The following is an 18,873-nucleotide window of genomic DNA, read 5'->3' on the forward strand; positions in this document are numbered from 1 at the left end:
GGTTCCATATTTTTTGTGGACATAAAGCAATGCTGTGTCTACATTTCCGACTGATACATATGTGATTTATCTGATTCCTTTACCCCTCATGGGGGAATAACGTGCATCCAATCTTCAAATCATTGTAGTTCTACGTGATGCACAAGACATGATCCACATCCTCGTTGGAATCACTGACATTAGCATTAAAATCATCCATTAGCACAATCATATCATGTTTCCCCATGGACAACCTGTGTGCCCTCAGAGTTTTGGGGAAATGTCATAAACCGTACGGCGAGTATGGTTCTGATCGAGGTTTACTATTAATGTGTAGTAAAACCATTAAGGTACGGTCGTTAATGCCGCGAAAATTCCAAAGTTGCCCGAAGAATTCCTGAATTGGATGTGTTGAAAAGGAAGTCCTTAATATGGCCCGAACTGGCAGAAGGTATCGAAGGATCAAAGTGTCTTTAGACGTTCTTTATGTCCGGCAATGAGCTCTAGTGCGCCTCAGCCTTGGAAGTTAGCAATGATTCTCACCTGTTCCTCAAAATTCATCATTACTTACTTTGATGGTCGTACAGATCAACTGTGATCCATCACCTCCCTAAAATGTCGCCTATAACTGGTTCTATTGCATGCCTATTGCTAATACCAAATGCACTGCTGTCTTTATCGACAGCTTCTTTCCAGGACGTTTTTCGGTCAAAATTCAACAATACAACTTGGTAATTGGCAACAAGCTGTAGCTAGCGATAGAGCCAGACTGATTGAGGCCATGGACCACACTTGTTCTGTACAGCCAGCAAAGTAAGTAAGTAACTAATTCAATTTAACGGAAATTCAATTTTTAAAATTTGCATCACTTTTTTTCTGGATCTGTTGACACTTTTTTGTTTATATTTTGATTCCTGCTACCTGTTGGTACACAAAAAAGTATGTAAACAATAGTTATGGTTGTGAAATTGTGATTTAAGGAAGTTGACTCAATTTCTCCAGTTCAGTGCTGCATAAGTCATCAAAGTAATCATTGAAAAAATGGACAATTTGCCACTGGAACTTCTCCTTCAAATCTTCAGACACTGTCAAGCATCTGATCTACTTAATCTGACTGAAACATGCTCATACTTCAACAACATCATCAGCACATCCAATGACTTGTCATCAAAATTAACAATTTACTTCCGAAATCATGAAAATGTCTTTAAAAATGGCCAAAATCGTAAATATCGTCGATTAATAATTGACAATTTTATCGAGCGACTACACATTGATGCTTTAGACTCAATTGGATGTGATATTGAGCATCTGGAAGTAAGACGATGGAACTGGAATCTACCAGCAAAATTATTACTTCTTATACTCAAAAAATGTCAAAATTTAAAATTAATTAAATTAAAAAATATTTTATTTTATTATAATTTTGAATTTACGGAAAGTATCAAGTACAGGAACGTGTTGGAACTGGAAGTACTTGGAAGTGACTCAAGAATATTTCAAATATTTCAACATTCAAAAGTTCGTCGTCTTGTGTACGAGTATGTACCGACCGGCGGTACTTTTCCCATACCAGACATGATCAAGTTCTTGGATGTACAGGACATGCTGACTGACTTGACATTAAGTGGATTTATGGCATTTTTTAATGCTGGAATTGGACGTATTATATTTCATGATGCAGCATTGTCGGATGTACAGTTTAGACTTGAGAGGCTGACAATCAGGATGTCACCAATACTTGAGACAATTCACTTCCGCAGATTTATGGACCGGCATGTCCATACCTTAAAATATTTAGAAATTGATGGAACTGAATTTTGGGACTTTACGGACTATATTAATCGATGTCATGTCCTTAAGGAACTGAGGATTGGCAATAAGAGTCGACAAGTCACACTTGACAGTCTACAGCCAGCACCAAGTGTCAAAATATTAAGGATTGAAGGTCCAATTGACCAAAAAATTCTTAAAAATTTTCCAAATTTGACAATTCTTGACGTATCAAGCCTTAAGACTGTTAAGGATCAATTTGATCAGGAACTGGCATGCAATAAAGTTGAGGAACTGACAGTCAGCAAAACGTGGCTTGGTGGATTCTTTAAATTTCCTAGGTTGAGGATGTTGTGGCTGAAAAATATTCGAGTTATGGATTATAGAATTTTTGATGAACATCCGGACATTGAGGAACTGATTATTGAGAATTGTGAACGTTTGGAGATCCGAGAGGATAAAATTCATCAGAAATTGACCAAATTGAGGATTTTTAAGAGAATTTAATGAGAAAATTGAATAAAAAGTTAAGAATTTAAATGCTGTCTTAATTGCCATTTTCAGAGTTTCCAACAGGGTCATAACAAGTGCTAGATGCAGGTTAGGTGTAGGTTAGGTGTAGGTTAGGTGTAGGTTAGGTGTAGGTCAGGTGTAGGTTAGGTGTAGGTTAGGTGTAGGTTAGGTGTAGGTTAGGTGTAGGTTAGGTGTAGGTTAGGTGTAGGTTGGGTGTCTGGGTTGGGTGTCAGGGTTGGGTGTCAGGGTTGGGTGTCAGGGTTGGGTGTCTGGGTTGGGTGTCTGGGTTGGATGTCAGGGTTGGGTGTCAGGGTTGGGTATCTGGGTTGGGTGTCAGGGTTGGGTGTATATCATAAAATGTAGACTAAAGTTTCTAAAGTTAATAGTTTCTGAAGTTTAAAACTTAAGTCAGGTAAATTTGATCTTTAGCAATGCAAGTATGATGGATATGAGAACATGCTGCATATTATATTCAAGATTTAGGTAAGAATTTCCATATTTTGATTGAAATTCAAGACAAATTCACAAAAATTCATCAAAAATTCATCAATTTTTCAATAAAATTCAAAAAAATTCACAAATTCTCTAAAGGATCACACAAAAACCTTACAAATGTTTTACACAAAAAAAATCCCAAAACCCCTCAAATGTTTCCCATCCAAACCACCGAAAGCATCGAGGATACGAAACTACATAGAGTGGCCATCAAACAGTCACAAAACCATACAATCATTCAAAATAAAACTTCGGCTCAAGCAGCGAAATTATTTTAAAAAAAATATAAAAAATAATATTAAATTAAATTTAACTAAATTAAAGACAAAAAATTTCAATAAAAATCATCAATGTAACATCAACGACCACAAAGACATTAAAATTCAGTCAATAGTCATCCATCAAAGTGATGAAAAGTGAAAAAATCCCCAAAAAGTGTCATAAAAATCAAAAAAATTGCTAAAAAAGTGAAAAAAATTAAAAAATTAATTAAAATTAAATTAAATTAAGTTAAATTCACATAAATTTCAGTGAGAATTTACAGCATAAAAGTCAAAAAAAAAAAAAAAAAAAAAGGCAGCAAATCAGATTGGCCGCGGCCGCGTACCAAAAAAACGAAACAATTGAATTTAGTGTTAGTGACGGGCCACAGCGGCTACATATCCCCAAAATTCATATACAGTAAAAATATATAAAAATAATGTTAAAGTGGAAGAAAGTAACAAACACGACCGGGCCACAACCGCGGCCGCGTCATGGTCATCGGGCTGTTGCAATACGTGAATTAATGGTTGTTTTTGGCGGTGGTAATGAAGGAATTGTTGATGAACTTCATGTCTATAATACATGTAAGTTTATGTCATATTTTATCATAATTTTTATGCTTTAATTTTTTTTGTTGGATGTCCGTTGACGATCATGAAGCGATTTGAGCGAATTTTTATGTTTATTTGATGTAAATGTATTAGTAAAATTGAGGACGCCAGCGACCCGGTTGCTGTACGGCCACATGCATCGACCCGGCCATCCGTTGTTGTTGTTTCACACTGATGGAATTTTTTTTTTTTACTTCTTTTGCTGCCTTTTTTTTGTGTTGTTGATGGTCTGAAAAGTCGTCTTTAAGAGTCTTACTGTGTATGTGTGTGTGTGTGGACATAGACATGTAATCCATAGCTATATAGTATTTTCTAATTTTTTTTATTATTTATTATGGATAAATACTATGAATGAGGCTTGTGCATTAAGCGTTGGCTGGAATGTATGATATTTTTTATTTTTTATAGTACTGTTGAGTGTCAAGATGCGAATGAGATTCTTGGACATGCACAAAGTTAATAGAAAGCGACAGGCACTAGGATGGCGTCATGTTGGAAGGACGCCGACGCCGGGTTTAGTGTGAAATTTGATACTAAATTGTAAAAGTTTGGGGATAAATAGCCATAAGGGTACTTGTTATGCTTAATCGCTTCCGGGATCGGAATCGGGGAACCCGAGAAATTCCGAAAAATCTCGAAGAATCCCAAAAAATTCCGAAAAATCCCGAAAAATTCCGAAAGATCCCGAAAAATTCCGAAAATTCCCGAAATTCGCCGAAAAAATCCCGAAAAATTTTAAATTCCCGAAAAATTCCGAAAATTCCCAAAATATGCCGAAAAAATCCCGAAAGATCCCGAAAAATTCCCGAAAAATTCCAAAAAATCCCAAAAAAATTCCCGAAAACTTCCGAAAAATCCCGAAAATTTATCGGAACCGGGATTTGGAGAAAGCATAATATTGGTTCCGACTTGAAGTTGATTTTGACTAAACAGTATGATTGTCTAGTTGATAGGACTGTGAGGGTTCGAACTTTAAATGTCCAAAAAGGCGCCTCCACTATGAAGTTGCTTCCAATAGAGTCCAGACTCTGGACTAGACAAGCAAAGAGACAGCACGTTGATTTTGACTAGACTGGATGTTAACAGAACTGGGCTATTGAGTTCCACTATTGAGTTTCCTCAATTATGGACGCGCATTAACATGGTTCAGGACTCCTTCCAGTTCTGGATGGTACACTAGATGCCGCCCTATCCCTAACTCACTCAATTGCCAATACTTAAAAGTGTCCCGATATTTTCCGAATATCCTCTGACCACCCTACCCTAACACATCCAACATAATGTCATAAATTCCACACTAAACCTTGAAATTTCTTCTTAATTTCCACCTTTTTTTCTTCAAAAATTCATGCTGACTTGCTTCTTATTTTCAATTTTCAACCAACGCAAAAAAATACGAAATTTTTTTCTTAATTTTTGTTGTCTCGTAACTGAACAGAAACTGCAACATTGTAGTCGATTGATAAATATTTCCCATATGGTAATCAGAGTCTCAAAAGCGACCGTTAATTTATTTCAAAATTCAAATTTTTTTTGACCGTTATTTTTACTTTTCTATGTAACGGAAATTTTTATTTTAAAATAAGTTGAAAATTACACAAAATATTAATTTGAAATTTTTTTAATTTTTAATTCTCAATTTATAGTCACAAATCAGTGGTATGTGCCAGCAACAAAAGGAGACGTCCCACCAGGCTGTGCTGCTTATGGCTTTGTTGTTGATGGAACTAAAATTTTAATATTCGGTGGAATGGTTGAATATGGAAAATATTCAAATGATCTTTTTGAACTTCAGGTAAATTTTTTTAATTCTTTTTTTTTTTAATTTTTAAATTTTTTTGAATTTTTAAATTTTTTTAATTTTTTATAATTTTTTTAATTTTTTTTAAATCTTTTTAAATTTTTTTAAATTTTTTTAATTTTTTTTTAGATTTTTTTAAATTTTTTTAAACTTTTTTTAATTTTTTCAAATTTTTAAATTTTTTTTTTTAATTTTCTTAAATTTTTTTTTAAAATTTATTTCTTAAAAATTCCTTTTTTGATATTCTTAAATTTTTTCCATAAATTTCATTTTTTTTAAAATTATTTAAATATTTAAAATTTTTAAAATTTAAATTTTTTGATTTTTTTAATTTTCAAATCCATTTTCCAGGCAACAAAATGGGAATGGAAGAAAATCCACCCAACCCCACCATTTTCCGGTGAAGCACCATGTCCACGTCTCGGTCACAGCTTCACCCTCGTCGGCGATCGAGTCTTCCTCTTTGCCGGACTTGCAAATGAATCCGACGATCCAAAACACAACATTCCCAAATACCTCAATGACCTATACATTTTAAATACAAAAAATGGAAGTTATAGCTGGGAGATTCCAATAACATATGGTGAATGTCCACCGCCACGTGAATCACATACAGCTGTTGCATGGCATGATAAAACAACGAGTAGACACTATCTTGTGATTTATGGTGGTATGAGTGGATGTCGATTGGGTGATTTGTGGATATTGGATATTGAGACGTTGTCGTGGAGTCGTCCGAAGTGTAGTGGAACTCCGCCGTTGCCAAGGTAAGCATGTGGGGTTAAATGTGGTCATTTAAGGGATAGGGAGGGTCCAAGGTAAGGATGTGGGGTTAAAAGGGGTCATTTAAGGCGTAGGAAGGGTGATTTAAGGGGTAGGGAGGGAGAAGGAGGGGAAAGAAGGAGGAGGGAGGGGTAGGGAGGAGTAAGAGGGGGTAGAGCGGAGTAGGAAAGGGTAGGGAGGGGTAGAAAGTGGTAGGGAGGGATAGGGATAGGGAGGGATAGGGAGGGATTGGGAGGGATAGGGAGGGGTAGGGAGGGATAGGGAGGGATAGGGAGGGATAGGGAGGGATTGGGAGGGATAGGGAGGGATTGGGAGGGATAGGGAGGGGTAGGGAGGGATAGGGAGGGGTAGGGAGGGATAGGGAGGGATAGGGAGGGGGAAAGAGGGGTATGGAAGGGCATCGAGGGTAACTGCATGTATATTGGCCTTTAAGCACTTCTAGACACTCCTTAAGGCTTAGTCAATGCTATAGATTGATACCCTAAAGTGAACTATACCCCCAGGCTACCCCACATGCTGTAAAATTGACCCAAAAAATTAATAAATTTTTCAAAATTTTAGATCACTTCACTCAGCAACGCTCATCGGTGACAAAATGTATTGCTTTGGTGGTTGGGTTCCATTAATTGTTGACAATTTTACATGCGAAAAGGAATGGCAATGTACAAATACACTTGCCGTACTTGACTTAAAGTCAATGTCATGGGAAAATGTTGATATAAATATTGAGCCAACGCCTGGTGTTGAAATAGAGGATATACCACGTGCTAGAGCTGGACATTGTGCTGTTGGTATTCATGGACGTTTATATGTATGGAGTGGACGTGATGGTTATCGAAAGGCATGGAATAATCAGGTAAAAAATTAATTTAAAAAACGACATTTTTTTATTGCAAAATTTAACGGCTTTTCAAAATTTGAAATTTTCTGTGTCTCTCATTTTAGGTCCGGGTGAGCGAAATAAGCTTTTCAGACACAGAAAGTTTACAAACTGGTCTTATATTTGCTTAGTATTGATCTTCAAAAAAAAATACACTGAGAGAAAAAAAAAATTTACACTCAGAGAAAAATTTAAAAAAAAAATTTCTCACAGTGTAAAATACCGTCTAATTCATATCCAATATGGATCTTCAAAAAAAAAAATTACACTGAGAGAAAAAAAAAAATTTACACTCAGAGAAAAAATTTAAAAAAAAATTTCTCACAGTGTAAAATACCGACAGTACCCAACTAATGTCATAATCTTATCTAATTCTAGGTATGTTGTAAGGATTTATGGTATCTTGAGGTCGGTCCACCACCTCAAGCACAACGTGTCCAACTCATCCGTGCCAGTACATCAGCACTTGAACTCTCATGGACATCAATACCAAATGCACAATATTATATACTTGAAGTTCAAAAATTACCACCCGTTATTGTCAATGAAAAGCCACCAATATCATTAAAAGATGAAAATGACATAAAGCCACAAGTAGCACCAATAGCTGCATCAACATCACAACCGAAAATAATTTATCAACCATCCCAATCTGGTGATAAGAAGCCAATGATTATATTACAACCAAAAAAATCAATTCAACTTCCAACCGTACGTGCACCATCCGTATTTAAAGTAATGCCATCCGGTACAACATCAACAGCTAATGTCTCATCAGCACCAATTAAAGTCGTCCAAAAACAAACAATTATGTCAACAGCACCAACTGGTACAAATGTCATACGACCAGCATTTTCTGGTAATGTCATTAAATTAATGCCTGGTGCCATATTAAGTGGTAATAAAATAATTATGAAACCAGCCACAAGTGGTACAGTCTTATCAAAACCAGCAACATCACAACAAATTATTGTACAACGTCCAGGTGGTGTTAATATTACAACAACAAATGCATCAACTGGCTTTAAACTGAATACAGTACAAGCACCAAGAATTGTTATGCCATCAAATTCAGGACCACGTCCAATAACAATTGGTGGACGTACGGTGACATTACAATTGGCACCAGGACAAAAGAAAGTAACACTTGTTAATGCAGCACAAGGATCAAGTCCTAAAATTATTATGATGCCAGCAACATCAACAAATGCATCAATTGTACAGCAACAGCAACAGCAACAACAACAACAACAACAACAAAATATGGAACAACTTGATGGATGCTTTAATATTGAGCAATTGGATGGTGCTGTTGATAATGAGGATGATATTGAGAGTCAAATTAGTACTGTAAAGATTGAGAAGCATGGTGATGGTGAGGATGTTAAAGTAACGACAAGTGGTGCTGGTGATAAGATTGAGGATAATGAAGCAGCAGCGATATTGAGTACAATTAGTGAAGTTAGTCATTTATCATCACATACGATAAATACACATATTGGAATGCATGATGAAAAGTAAGTTATGATTATCAAGTTAGATCATCTCGGGTCGAGCTGGATTAGGTCTTCTCGGGTCGAGCTGGGTTAGATCTTCTCGGGTCGAGTTGAGTAAGATCCTCTTGGGTCGAGCTGAGTTAGGTCTTCTCGGGTCGAGCTGGATTAGATCCTCTCGGGTCGAGCTGAGTTAGATCCTTTTGGGTCGAGCTGAGTTAGATCCTCTTGGGTCGAGCTGAGTTAGATTCCCTTTGGATCGAGCTGAGTTAGATCCTCTTGGGTCGAGCTGGGTTAGATCCTTTTGGGTCGAGCTGAGTTAGATCCTCTTGGGTCGAGCTGAGTTAGATCCTTTTGGGTCGAGCTGAGTTAGATCCTCTTGGGTCGAGCTGAGTTAGATTCCCTTTGGATCGAGCTGAGTAAGATCCTCTTGGGTCGAGCTGAGTTAGGTCTTCTCGGGTCGAGCTGGATTAGATCCTCTCGGGTCGAGCTGAGTTAGATCCTTTTGGATTGAGCTGAATTAGATCCTTTCGGGTCGAGCTGAGTTAGATCCTCTCGGGTCGAGCAGGATTTGATCCTCTCGGGTCGAGCTGAGTTAAGTCTTCTCAGGTCGAGCTGAGTTAGATCTTCTCGGGTCGAGCTGAGATAGATCACTTTAGGTCGAGCTGGATTAGATCCTCTTGGGTCGAGCTGAGTTAGGTCTTCTTGGGTCGAGCTGAGTTAGATCCTCTTGGGTCGAGCTGAGTTAGGTCTTTTTGGTTCGAGCTGAGTTAGGTCTTTTTGGATCGAGTTGAGTTAGATCCTCTCGGGTCGAGCTGAGTTAGATCATCTTGGGTCGAGCTGGATTAGATCCTCTCGGGTCGAGCTGAGTTAAGTCTTCTCGGGTCGAGCTGAGTTAGATCTTCTCGGGTCGAGCTGAGATAGATCACTTTAGGTCGAGCTGGATTAGATCCTCTTGGGTCGAGCTGAGTTAGGTCTTCTTGGGTCGAGCTGAGTTAGATCCTCTTGGGTCGAGCTGAGTTAGATCCTCTTGGGTCGAGCTGAGTTAGATCCTTTTGGGTCGAGCTGAGTTAGGTCGAGCTGGATTAGATCCTCTCAATCCGATCTAAATCTTTATGATATTTTAATTCCATTTTGTATCTTCTAGAGCCCTTCGGAACTCGCTAAACGAGAACCTGTTAGCATCACCAATCATCTCCCATTCATCAACAGACTTTAATGGTAGCACAGACAGTTATGGACGTCAATCACTCGATGCACTAGCGGCAGCTGCATTACAAGCATCAAACAGTAAAGCCGTTGCAAATCTCTCACAACTTAATGATACAAAACCGAAAGATCTTGTTGGTGATGATGGTGAAAAGTGGATGGTCGTTGGTATTTTTAAGACATTAACACAAAATGTAACAAATTATGTTGATTATCAATGGCAAAATGCAACAGAAAAATTAACAAGTGAAAGTATACCAGATTTAAGTTTATTGGATAAAATACCATTGGAACAAGGACGAGCTTATAGATTTAGAATTGCTGGTGTTAATGCATGCGGTGTTGGAAAGTTTAGTGAGGTATGAAAATTTATTAAACACAGTGTGGCTTTCTCAAAATTGACCGTTAATTTTTTTTTTCAAAATTCAAATTTTTTTTGACCGTTAATATTCAATTTTTACCGTTAATATTCAAATTTTTTTTTGACCGATAATATTCAAATTTTTTTTGACCATTAATATTCAAATTTTTTTTTGACCGATAATATTCAAATTTTTTTTGACCATTAATATTCAAATTTTTTTTGACCGATAATATTCAAAATTTTTTTGACGGTTACTTTTAATTTTCTTTTTTTTGTAACGTAAATTTTTATTTCAAAATAAGTTGAGTTCGAAATGTTCGAATTTTTCGACAATCTAATGTCGAAAAATTCGAATTGAAGACGCCCGTTATTAAATTTTAATTTTAAATTTTTTAATTAAAAAAATCAACTTTTTTTTTTGAAGGTCACAACATTCAAGACATGCCTACCAGGATTTCCAGGTGCCCCATCCGGCATTAAAATTACAAAATCACAAGAAGGTGCACATCTTAGTTGGGAGCCACCATCACAATCGCAAGGTGAAATAACAGAATATTCTGTTTATCTTGCTGTTAAGGATCCAAATCCATCAAAAGCTACACAACTTGCATTTACACGAGTTTATGTTGGTAAAGAGAATCAATGTGATGTTGGAAATGATATGATTAAGACAGCGCATCTTGATATGACAAGTAAACCGGCCATTATTTTTAGAATTGCTTGTAGAAATGAGAAAGGATATGGACCGGCTACGCAGGTTAAATGGCTACAAGGTATGTTGAGTTTGAATTAATTTAAATTCGGTCTTCTTGGGTCGAGCTGAGCTCGGTTTTCTTGAGTCGAGCTGAGTTCGATCTTCATGGGTCGAGCTAAGTTCGGGTTTTTTTTTGGGTCGAGCTGAGTTCGGACTTCTTGAGTCGAGCTGAGCTCGGTTTTCTTGAGTCGAGCTGAGTTCGGTGTTCTTGAGTCGAGCTGAGTTCGGTCTTCTAGGGTCGAGCTGAGTTCGGATTCCTTTTGGGTCGAGCTGAGTTCGGACTTCTTGGGTCGAGCTGAGTTCGGTTTTCTTGGGTCGAGCTGAGTTCGGTCTTCTAGGTCGAGCTGAGTTCGGCCTTCTTGGGTCGAGCTGAGTTCGGTCTTCTAGGTCGAGCTGAGTTCGGTCTTCTTGGGTCGAGCTGAGTTCGGTCTTCTTGGGTCGAGCTGAGTTCGGACTTCTTGGGTCGAGCTGACTTCGGTCTTCTTGGGTCGAGCTGAGTTCGGTCTTCTTGGGTCGAGCTGAGTTCGGTCTTCTAAGTCGAGCTGAGTTCGGTCTTCTTGGGTCGAGCTGAGTTCGGTTTTCTAGGTCGAGCCGAGTTCAGTCTTCATAAGTCGATCTGAGTTCGGTCTTCTTGGGTCGAGCTAAGTTCGGTCTTCTTGAGTCGAGCTGAGTTCGGTCTTCTTGGGTCGAGCTGAGTTCGGTCTTCTTGAGTCGAGCAGAGTTCGGTCTTCTAGGGTCGAGCTAAGTTCGGATTTTTTTTGGGTCGAGCTGAGTTCGGACTTCTTGAGTCGAGCTAAGTTCGGATTTTTTTTTTGGGTCAAGCTGAGTTCGGTCTTCTAGGGTCGAGCTAAGTTCGGATTTCTTGGGTCAAGCTGAGTTCGGTCTTCTTGAGTTGAGCTGAGTACGGACTTCTTGAGTCGAGCTGAGTTCGGTTTTCTTGAGTCGAGCTGAATCCGATCTTCTAAGGTCGAGCTGTAGTAGATGAAATTGATAATAAATTCTAATAAATTCTAATTAATTCATTACAGATCCATCAGCAAAGGCAGCACCCACAACGGGACCCGGAATTAAGCGAACAACAATGGTAACAGCTCAACAGCAACAGAAGCGCTTCCGAACACAGTAAAAATAAAAAAGTTGATAATAATCAGTTTTAAAAAATAACAAAAAAAGGTTTTATGTTTTGTATAAATTAATTTAGGACATAAGTAAGAATGAAATTAAGATTATAATTAATAAGGCGCTTCTGTTAATGAAATTGAAGCAAAATTGAGATAAAAATTAAGACACTGTAAAAATAATTATCATAAGATCTACAACAACTTGAAGATGCAAGAAAAATCCTAAAAAAAAAAACGATATTTTTATAAAAATCATCACAAAAAAAAATTATTAAATTAAAATTTTTTTTGAAATTGACTAAAATTAATAAAAAAAAATTTAAATTTTAAAATGCTTTAATTAACTTTTTTTTTGTTAATATTTATTAAGTTAGCTATAAATAAATTTCAGAATAATTTTGTTGAATTTATTTTTTATATTTAAAAAAAATTTTGTGGTTTTTTTGTGTCTCAGAACTTAACATAACCTCAAAAAACTACTAAAAGTGTCTAAATTTATCGAATAAAAAAAAAAAGCAATTTTTGGTGGTTTTGGAATTTGAATTAAAATCAGTCTTGAGATCACTTTTGTCTCATATTATGCAGTCTTAAATTGGATGGGAAACAGGAACTGAAGATTTTCGGTCAATTTTGGTCAATTTTTGAGTCAGTTTTTGAGTCAAATTTAGCCAACGTCGAGTACGATCAGTTCCGCATCCTCAAATCAATCAAAATAAAATATCAATCTGTAAAAAAGCTTAAAAATCGTGTAAATAAATAAAAAAAAAATTTTAATCATTAATTTAAGCATTTTTTTTATTGACATTTACAGGAACACCGTCCATGACACATCATAGTTGCATAACCTAAAACATCTTTGGACATGAAAAATTCAAGCTTTGATGTTAAATTGTCTATGTAGACTGTGCGCCTGGAAGTTTAACTGAAAAATTGGATTTAAATTTTTTTGTAATTTTTTTTTTTGGGGTTTAAAGTACTTTACCCCCACTCTTAAGGCACCTGGACCTCAAAAATCATATTGTGAAGGCACCTGAATCTTCACATTTTTAATAATTGTTAACGGAAATCCAAAAAAACTTTTGAAAAATTTGACAATTTTTAACTTTCCACATTCATTTTTGTGTCACTTTATTAAAAAATATTAATTATTTTTGGTTATATTTTATTGCATTTTTTATCATAAAAATAATTAATTTTAAAAATTTAAAATTTTTTTTTTAATTTTTAATTTTTTTTATTTTTTTTTTTTTGTAAAATTTTATTAAATTTTTATATTCCTCACAAAATGATAAAATTGTTGTTGATATTGACATTGTTGGAATTAATATCCTTAAATTATATAATAAAATTGAATTAATTACATATAAAAAAATATAAAAATTTTCATTTATATTCGAATTTGAATTAAAAATTATGAATATTTTCTAATTTTATTCAGTGGCTGTCTCAAAAACGACCGTTAATTTTTTTCAAAATTCAAATTTTTTTTGACCGTTACTTTTAATTTTTTTTGTAACGTAAATTTTTATTTTAAAATAAGTTGTGTTCGAATTTTTCGACAATCTAATTTCGAATTTGAGACGATCACACTCTGATTTTTTTATTGCAACTGCTTTACATATCCTAATGTTGATTTTAGTCATGCAATATACTGTTGAATTTTTCCTGTAATTTCATCATTTCCGATTCCATTTTTTCATATCCATCAATAATATCAATAATCTTTTGGACATTTCCAATCCATTTATAATCAAATTTAATTTTTGGATATTTCTTCTGCAGAGCTTCATATGCTTTATGTCTCATCTCATCATGTTCATACTTGTTGCTTAATTTTAGAATTTCTAATGCATTTTCAGCATTAATCAACTTAATAATTTGTAATGCTGCAAAGTTCTTCAGTTCCTCAATCTTCAACTTCCCAGCAGCAGCAAAAAGATGAAAAAAATTGATCCCATCTCCACCTGGAAGTTCATCAGTGTAAAAATATTTTAAAATAACCTCAAAAATGACGACTGGAATGTCGATTAATTTAAGGTTTTCAAGTCCAGGGTTGTTTTTCAGCAATTCAGCCAGAGTTGGACTTCGTGCTGCAATCAGGAACTTGTGGACTGGGAAGTTGTGGTCATCAATTTGGATGTGGAAGTCCTTAAAGGTTTCATCAGTTAGGAAGGATTTGAACTTGCGATTTTCAGACTCCAATTTTTGATTATTTTGTATTAATTTTGTATTTGAACTTTCAAGCACATGCTGCTTATGGCTCAACAGTTGACATTCAATTCTTAAATTTTGATTCTGATTGAGAAGCTCATCGACTACATTACGTGTGCCTTCATCATTTTCCTTCAATTTTTCCAACATTTCCGTTAAATTTTCATTTTCATGTCTCAATGACTTGACGTTCAGGCTCTGTTTAAGCATGTATTCAGCCACAATTGAACTACTATTTTGACAAAATTTCTTACATAATTCAAATTTAATTTGAGCCAAGTCAGAATCCCAATTTGGTGCTGCTGGACTTAAATTCATATATCCATACTTTGTATCACCACGCAAGTCAATTGTCTCTAGCTTATTAAGGCCATCAATAAGGTTTGGCTCAATAATTGACAATTTATTTCCATTAAATGAAATGTATTTTAAATTATTAAAATTATCAAATAAGTCATCAGGCAGGAAGTCAATTTTGTTGTTGGAAAAGTCAAAAAAATTGAAATTTTTGTACTCAATTAAGTCAATTTTTGATAATTTTTTCATTTTTGTGCCTGTTAATGTCATTGACTTTAAATTTGGAAATGATTTTGTGAGTCCTTGTGGAACTTTTGTGACTGTACAGTCTTTAAAGTTGATCTCAGTTACGTCATTGTTGGATTTACCAATTCTATGACTGCCAATGAATTTTAGATCGGTATTTTCGGGGATTTGTTGGGATTGAATTGTGCATCGATATCCAATGTGGATGCTGAATTCGCATAAAATTTCCATTTTTTATTTCTGTGAAAGACAATTTTGGGGAATTTTTAGAAATCTTCGGTCTTCTTCGGTTTTCTTCGGTTTTCTTCGGTTTTCTTCGGTTTTCTTCGGTTTTCTTCGGTTTTCTTCGGTTTTCTTCGGTCTTCGGTCTTCTTCGGTCTTCTTCGGTCTTTCGGTCTTCGATCTTCGGTGTTCGGTGTTCGGTCCTTCGGTCTTCGGTCTTCGGTCTTCGGTCTTCGGCACTTACATTCGAAGTTAATATTCCAACTTTCTCAAACAAGCTGTAAATGTCAACTGAATCAATTCACAAAAACAAAAGATAATAATTATCAAAAAAAAAAAATGAATTTTATTCAGCGATAAGATTAAAAATGATAAAAATTGATAATAATGAGTCACAGATTATCATAAGAATTAGTGACGTAATCGATGGATGGTCCCACTAAGTGTTTAAAAATGTTTTAAAATGCAAAATTTTAGTCGAATTCAAATTATTTTCATTTAATTCAATATAATCCAACAAAAATGTTTTAACGACTTTCCAAGATTTGAATTTTTTGGCATTTATTAAAAATTTCCAATTTTTGTCAAAATTGCTGCTCGAAATGTGATTTTTAAGTAAATTATCAGCAAAATATTGAGCCATAAAATAAGCAGCAAAACTATCGTCAATAAATTTAATTTCATTTTTTGAATTTTTATAAATTATTTCAAAATTTTCTAAATTTTCACTTAAATTAAATTTTTTATGATATAAATAATTAAAAGCTGCAATTTGGTGAGTTTTTAAGAGCTTTTGTGGTGAATTTAAAGCTTCTTCAATGTCATTTAATTCATAATTTTTAAATAATTTTTCAAAATTTCTATTTAAAATTAATTTTGTAAAAATTAAATAAGAATTTGAAATATTTTTATAATTTTTAAAAATCTCAACAATTTCCAAAATTATTTTTGGATTTTCAATTTTTCCAATTTTTTTAAACAATTTTAAAATTTCCATTTCAACATTTTCATTAAAAAATTCTAAAAAATTTTCAATTTCCAATTTTGAAAAGTCAACAAGATGAAAAATTTTAAAATTTTTTAAGTTATGTACAAGATTAATTAAGCTATTTGGTCGGGTTCCAATCCAAATTGTAACGGAAAATTGTTGAAAAAATTTAAAAATTTTTATTGAATTTTCTTTTGATTTTTCATCAATTTTATCAAATTCATCAAAAATTAAAACGACTCGATGCTCATGCAGCACATGATTGAACATAACAGCATCAATTTTTGTCAAATTAAGGACATTAACGGTCAAAAATGTCAAAATATTTTCAGAAAAATTCAAATTTAAGTCAAATTTTGATAAATTTATGTAATTAATCCACAAAGTTGGTGAAATTTTGCGAATTTTTGCAGACATTTCTTTTAATGTTGCTGACTTTCCCGATCCTGGTGGACTTGACAAAATAAATGTTGTCGAATTTCTTGGAATTTTAAAATTTACTTGAAAATTTGTCAAATTTTGTGACTTTTTTTGGAATTTTTTGCCAAATTTTGACAAATTTTTCGACTTTTTGGTCAATTTTGAGAATTTTTTGACAGATTTTGTCAATCTTGACGAATAAATTGATGTTGGATTAGTGAATTTGGGACTTAAAAATGACTCGGAATTTTTAATTGAATTTTTGTGCAATTTTTGAGATTTTTTGAGCCTGTTGACAGATTTTTGAGGTGAATTTGAGTGATTTTGTGGTGAAGTTGGGGAATTTGGTGAAAAAGTTGAGTAATTTTTTGGTAAAACTGAATAGTTTCGTAGTGAATTTGTTGAATTTGGATAATTTTGTGGTGAACTTGAGAAATTTTGTGGTGAATGTGCTAAGCTTTGTGATGAATTCGGTAAATTTTGTGGTGAACTTGGTAAGTTTTGAGGTGAATGTGTTGAATTTTGTTGTAAAGTTGTTGAATTTCGAGGTGATTTTGGTGAATTAAAGGAGTTTTGTGGTAAATTTGAGAAATTTTGTGGTAAATTTGTTGAATTTGGTGAGTTTTGAACAAATTGTTCCAATTCTTCTCGATTTTCACCAAATTCGTCCATAATCAAGTCCTTTGACAATCCATGGACCTTCCTTCGTGCCTCATCTTCATCCTCAGCTTCCACTTCCCCATCCTGATCCTCTTCATCGTCCTCAACCTCAAATAAATCCCTAATAATCCTATTCAGCCCCAATATCCTCCCATCCTCATCCATTAATCTCCTATCAATCAAAAATTCACCATTTTCAGGCACAGAATCAGTTCCAATGGTGTAAAAATCTTGATTATAAATTTTATCAATTTCAAATTCATTCAAAATTGTTTTGTTATGTCCAATAATTTTATCCAATTTTAGCTCATCATTTTGGAAGTAAAAGTCGTAGCTGGATATGTAGTCTTGACCATTTGGACACAAATCATTCCAATGGACTGAAAATTGTCGAATTTCCATTTTATTTTCGTACTTTTTAAAATCCTCAAAATCGTTAAAATCAGCAACAAAAATGACATGCTTAAATGTGTAGCCATGCAGGACATCAATCAACCACAAATTCTCAATGTCATCACATTCAATGACAATAAGGATATCCGATTTAAGATTTGATAAGTCATTGATGATTTTGTGGATGTTGTCGAGATGTCCTGTTGATAATTTCATGAAAATTGTTAGTTGTTGGTTGTTGTTGTTGACTTTATTGACGATAAATTTGAGAATTGATTTGGGAAAATTTGTGAAAATGGCGTGGTGAGATTGATTTGATGAGAAATTGAAGCCTAAGTTGACTATGAAGTTGTCTAGATGATGTTGTGGTTTGGATGTTGATGAGTTTTGAGGATTTTGGAGAATTTGGGGATTTTGAGGATTTTGTTGATTTTGGGCATTTTGTAGATTTTCAAGATTTTGGGCATTTTGTAGATTTTTATGATTTTGTTGATTTTGGGCATTTTGTAAAATTTGAGGATTTTGTTGATTTTGGGCATTTTGTAAGTTTTGAGGATTATGCTGATTTTGGGCATTTTGTAAATTTTGAGGATTTTGCTGATTTTGGGCATTTTGTAATTTTTGAGGATTTAGGAGAATTTGGGGATTTTGGGGATTTTGAGGATTTTGTTGATTTTGAGGATTTTGTTGATTTTGGGCATTTTGTTGATTTTGGGCATTTTGTAGATTTTGGGAATTTTGTAGATTTTGAGGATTTTGCAGATTTTGTGGACTTTTCTTTAATTTTAAGGTATTCACAATCCTAAATCCACCTAATCCCTCAACAAATTGATCTGAATTCCTCAAACTTTTCATAAAATCTTCCTCAACTTTCAACTTTAAGCTTCCATTCGACAATTTACGTCCATCAACTGGCTTCCTTTGTTTAAAGTAATTTGAGTCATTTTCATCTTCATATTCGTCCGAATAGTTTAAATTACCATGACTATTTAGGTCTTGTGATTCATCTAAATGTCCTGATCCGTGATAATCTTCATCATCTGTTGGAAAAATTGTTGCTGTTGTTGCTTTTGTTGCTGATGTTGTAGTTGTTGTAAATAATCCTGCAATGTTGTTGTCATGGATGTTTTCTCTTGCATTAGGGTAGTTGGGGATTGAATTAATGTTTGGATTAAGAGTTGATTTAGGCGTTGTTGTAGAAGTTGTGCTGGGTATTAGACTTGATGGCTGATTTTGACGATTATGTGAGGTTGGATTTTGAATGTCATTTTCGTTGTGTTCTGTATAGTCATTATTTTCATCAGATTCAAAGTAGTCTTCATATTCTTGACTGTTTTTATTATTTTTATTATTTTCACCAAATTCAACATTTTCACCAATCTCACCATTTCCACCT

General features: G+C 34.4%; 1 protein-coding gene across 1 annotated transcript; it reads left to right on the plus strand.

Annotated features, from left to right (window-relative positions):
* The first annotated feature begins 3,023 nt into the window (after positions 1 to 3,023).
* Hcf (Host cell factor) lies at positions 3,024 to 12,291 on the plus strand. Its single transcript, XM_070645278.1, has 8 exons — positions 3,024 to 3,608; positions 5,282 to 5,430; positions 5,788 to 6,203; positions 6,781 to 7,075; positions 7,478 to 8,616; positions 9,740 to 10,160; positions 10,590 to 10,938; positions 11,948 to 12,291. Exons 1-8 carry the CDS (start codon positions 3,461 to 3,463, stop codon positions 12,043 to 12,045), a joined length of 3,015 nt encoding a protein of 1,004 aa, XP_070501379.1. The 5' UTR covers positions 3,024 to 3,460; the 3' UTR covers positions 12,046 to 12,291.
* The last annotated feature ends 6,582 nt before the right edge of the window (positions 12,292 to 18,873 follow it).

Source organism: Chironomus tepperi, unplaced genomic scaffold, assembly GCF_022539635.2.
Source record: "Chironomus tepperi strain 1889 unplaced genomic scaffold, CSIRO-AGI_Ctep_v1 contig_7, whole genome shotgun sequence".
NCBI classification, from domain to species: domain Eukaryota; kingdom Metazoa; phylum Arthropoda; class Insecta; order Diptera; family Chironomidae; genus Chironomus; species Chironomus tepperi.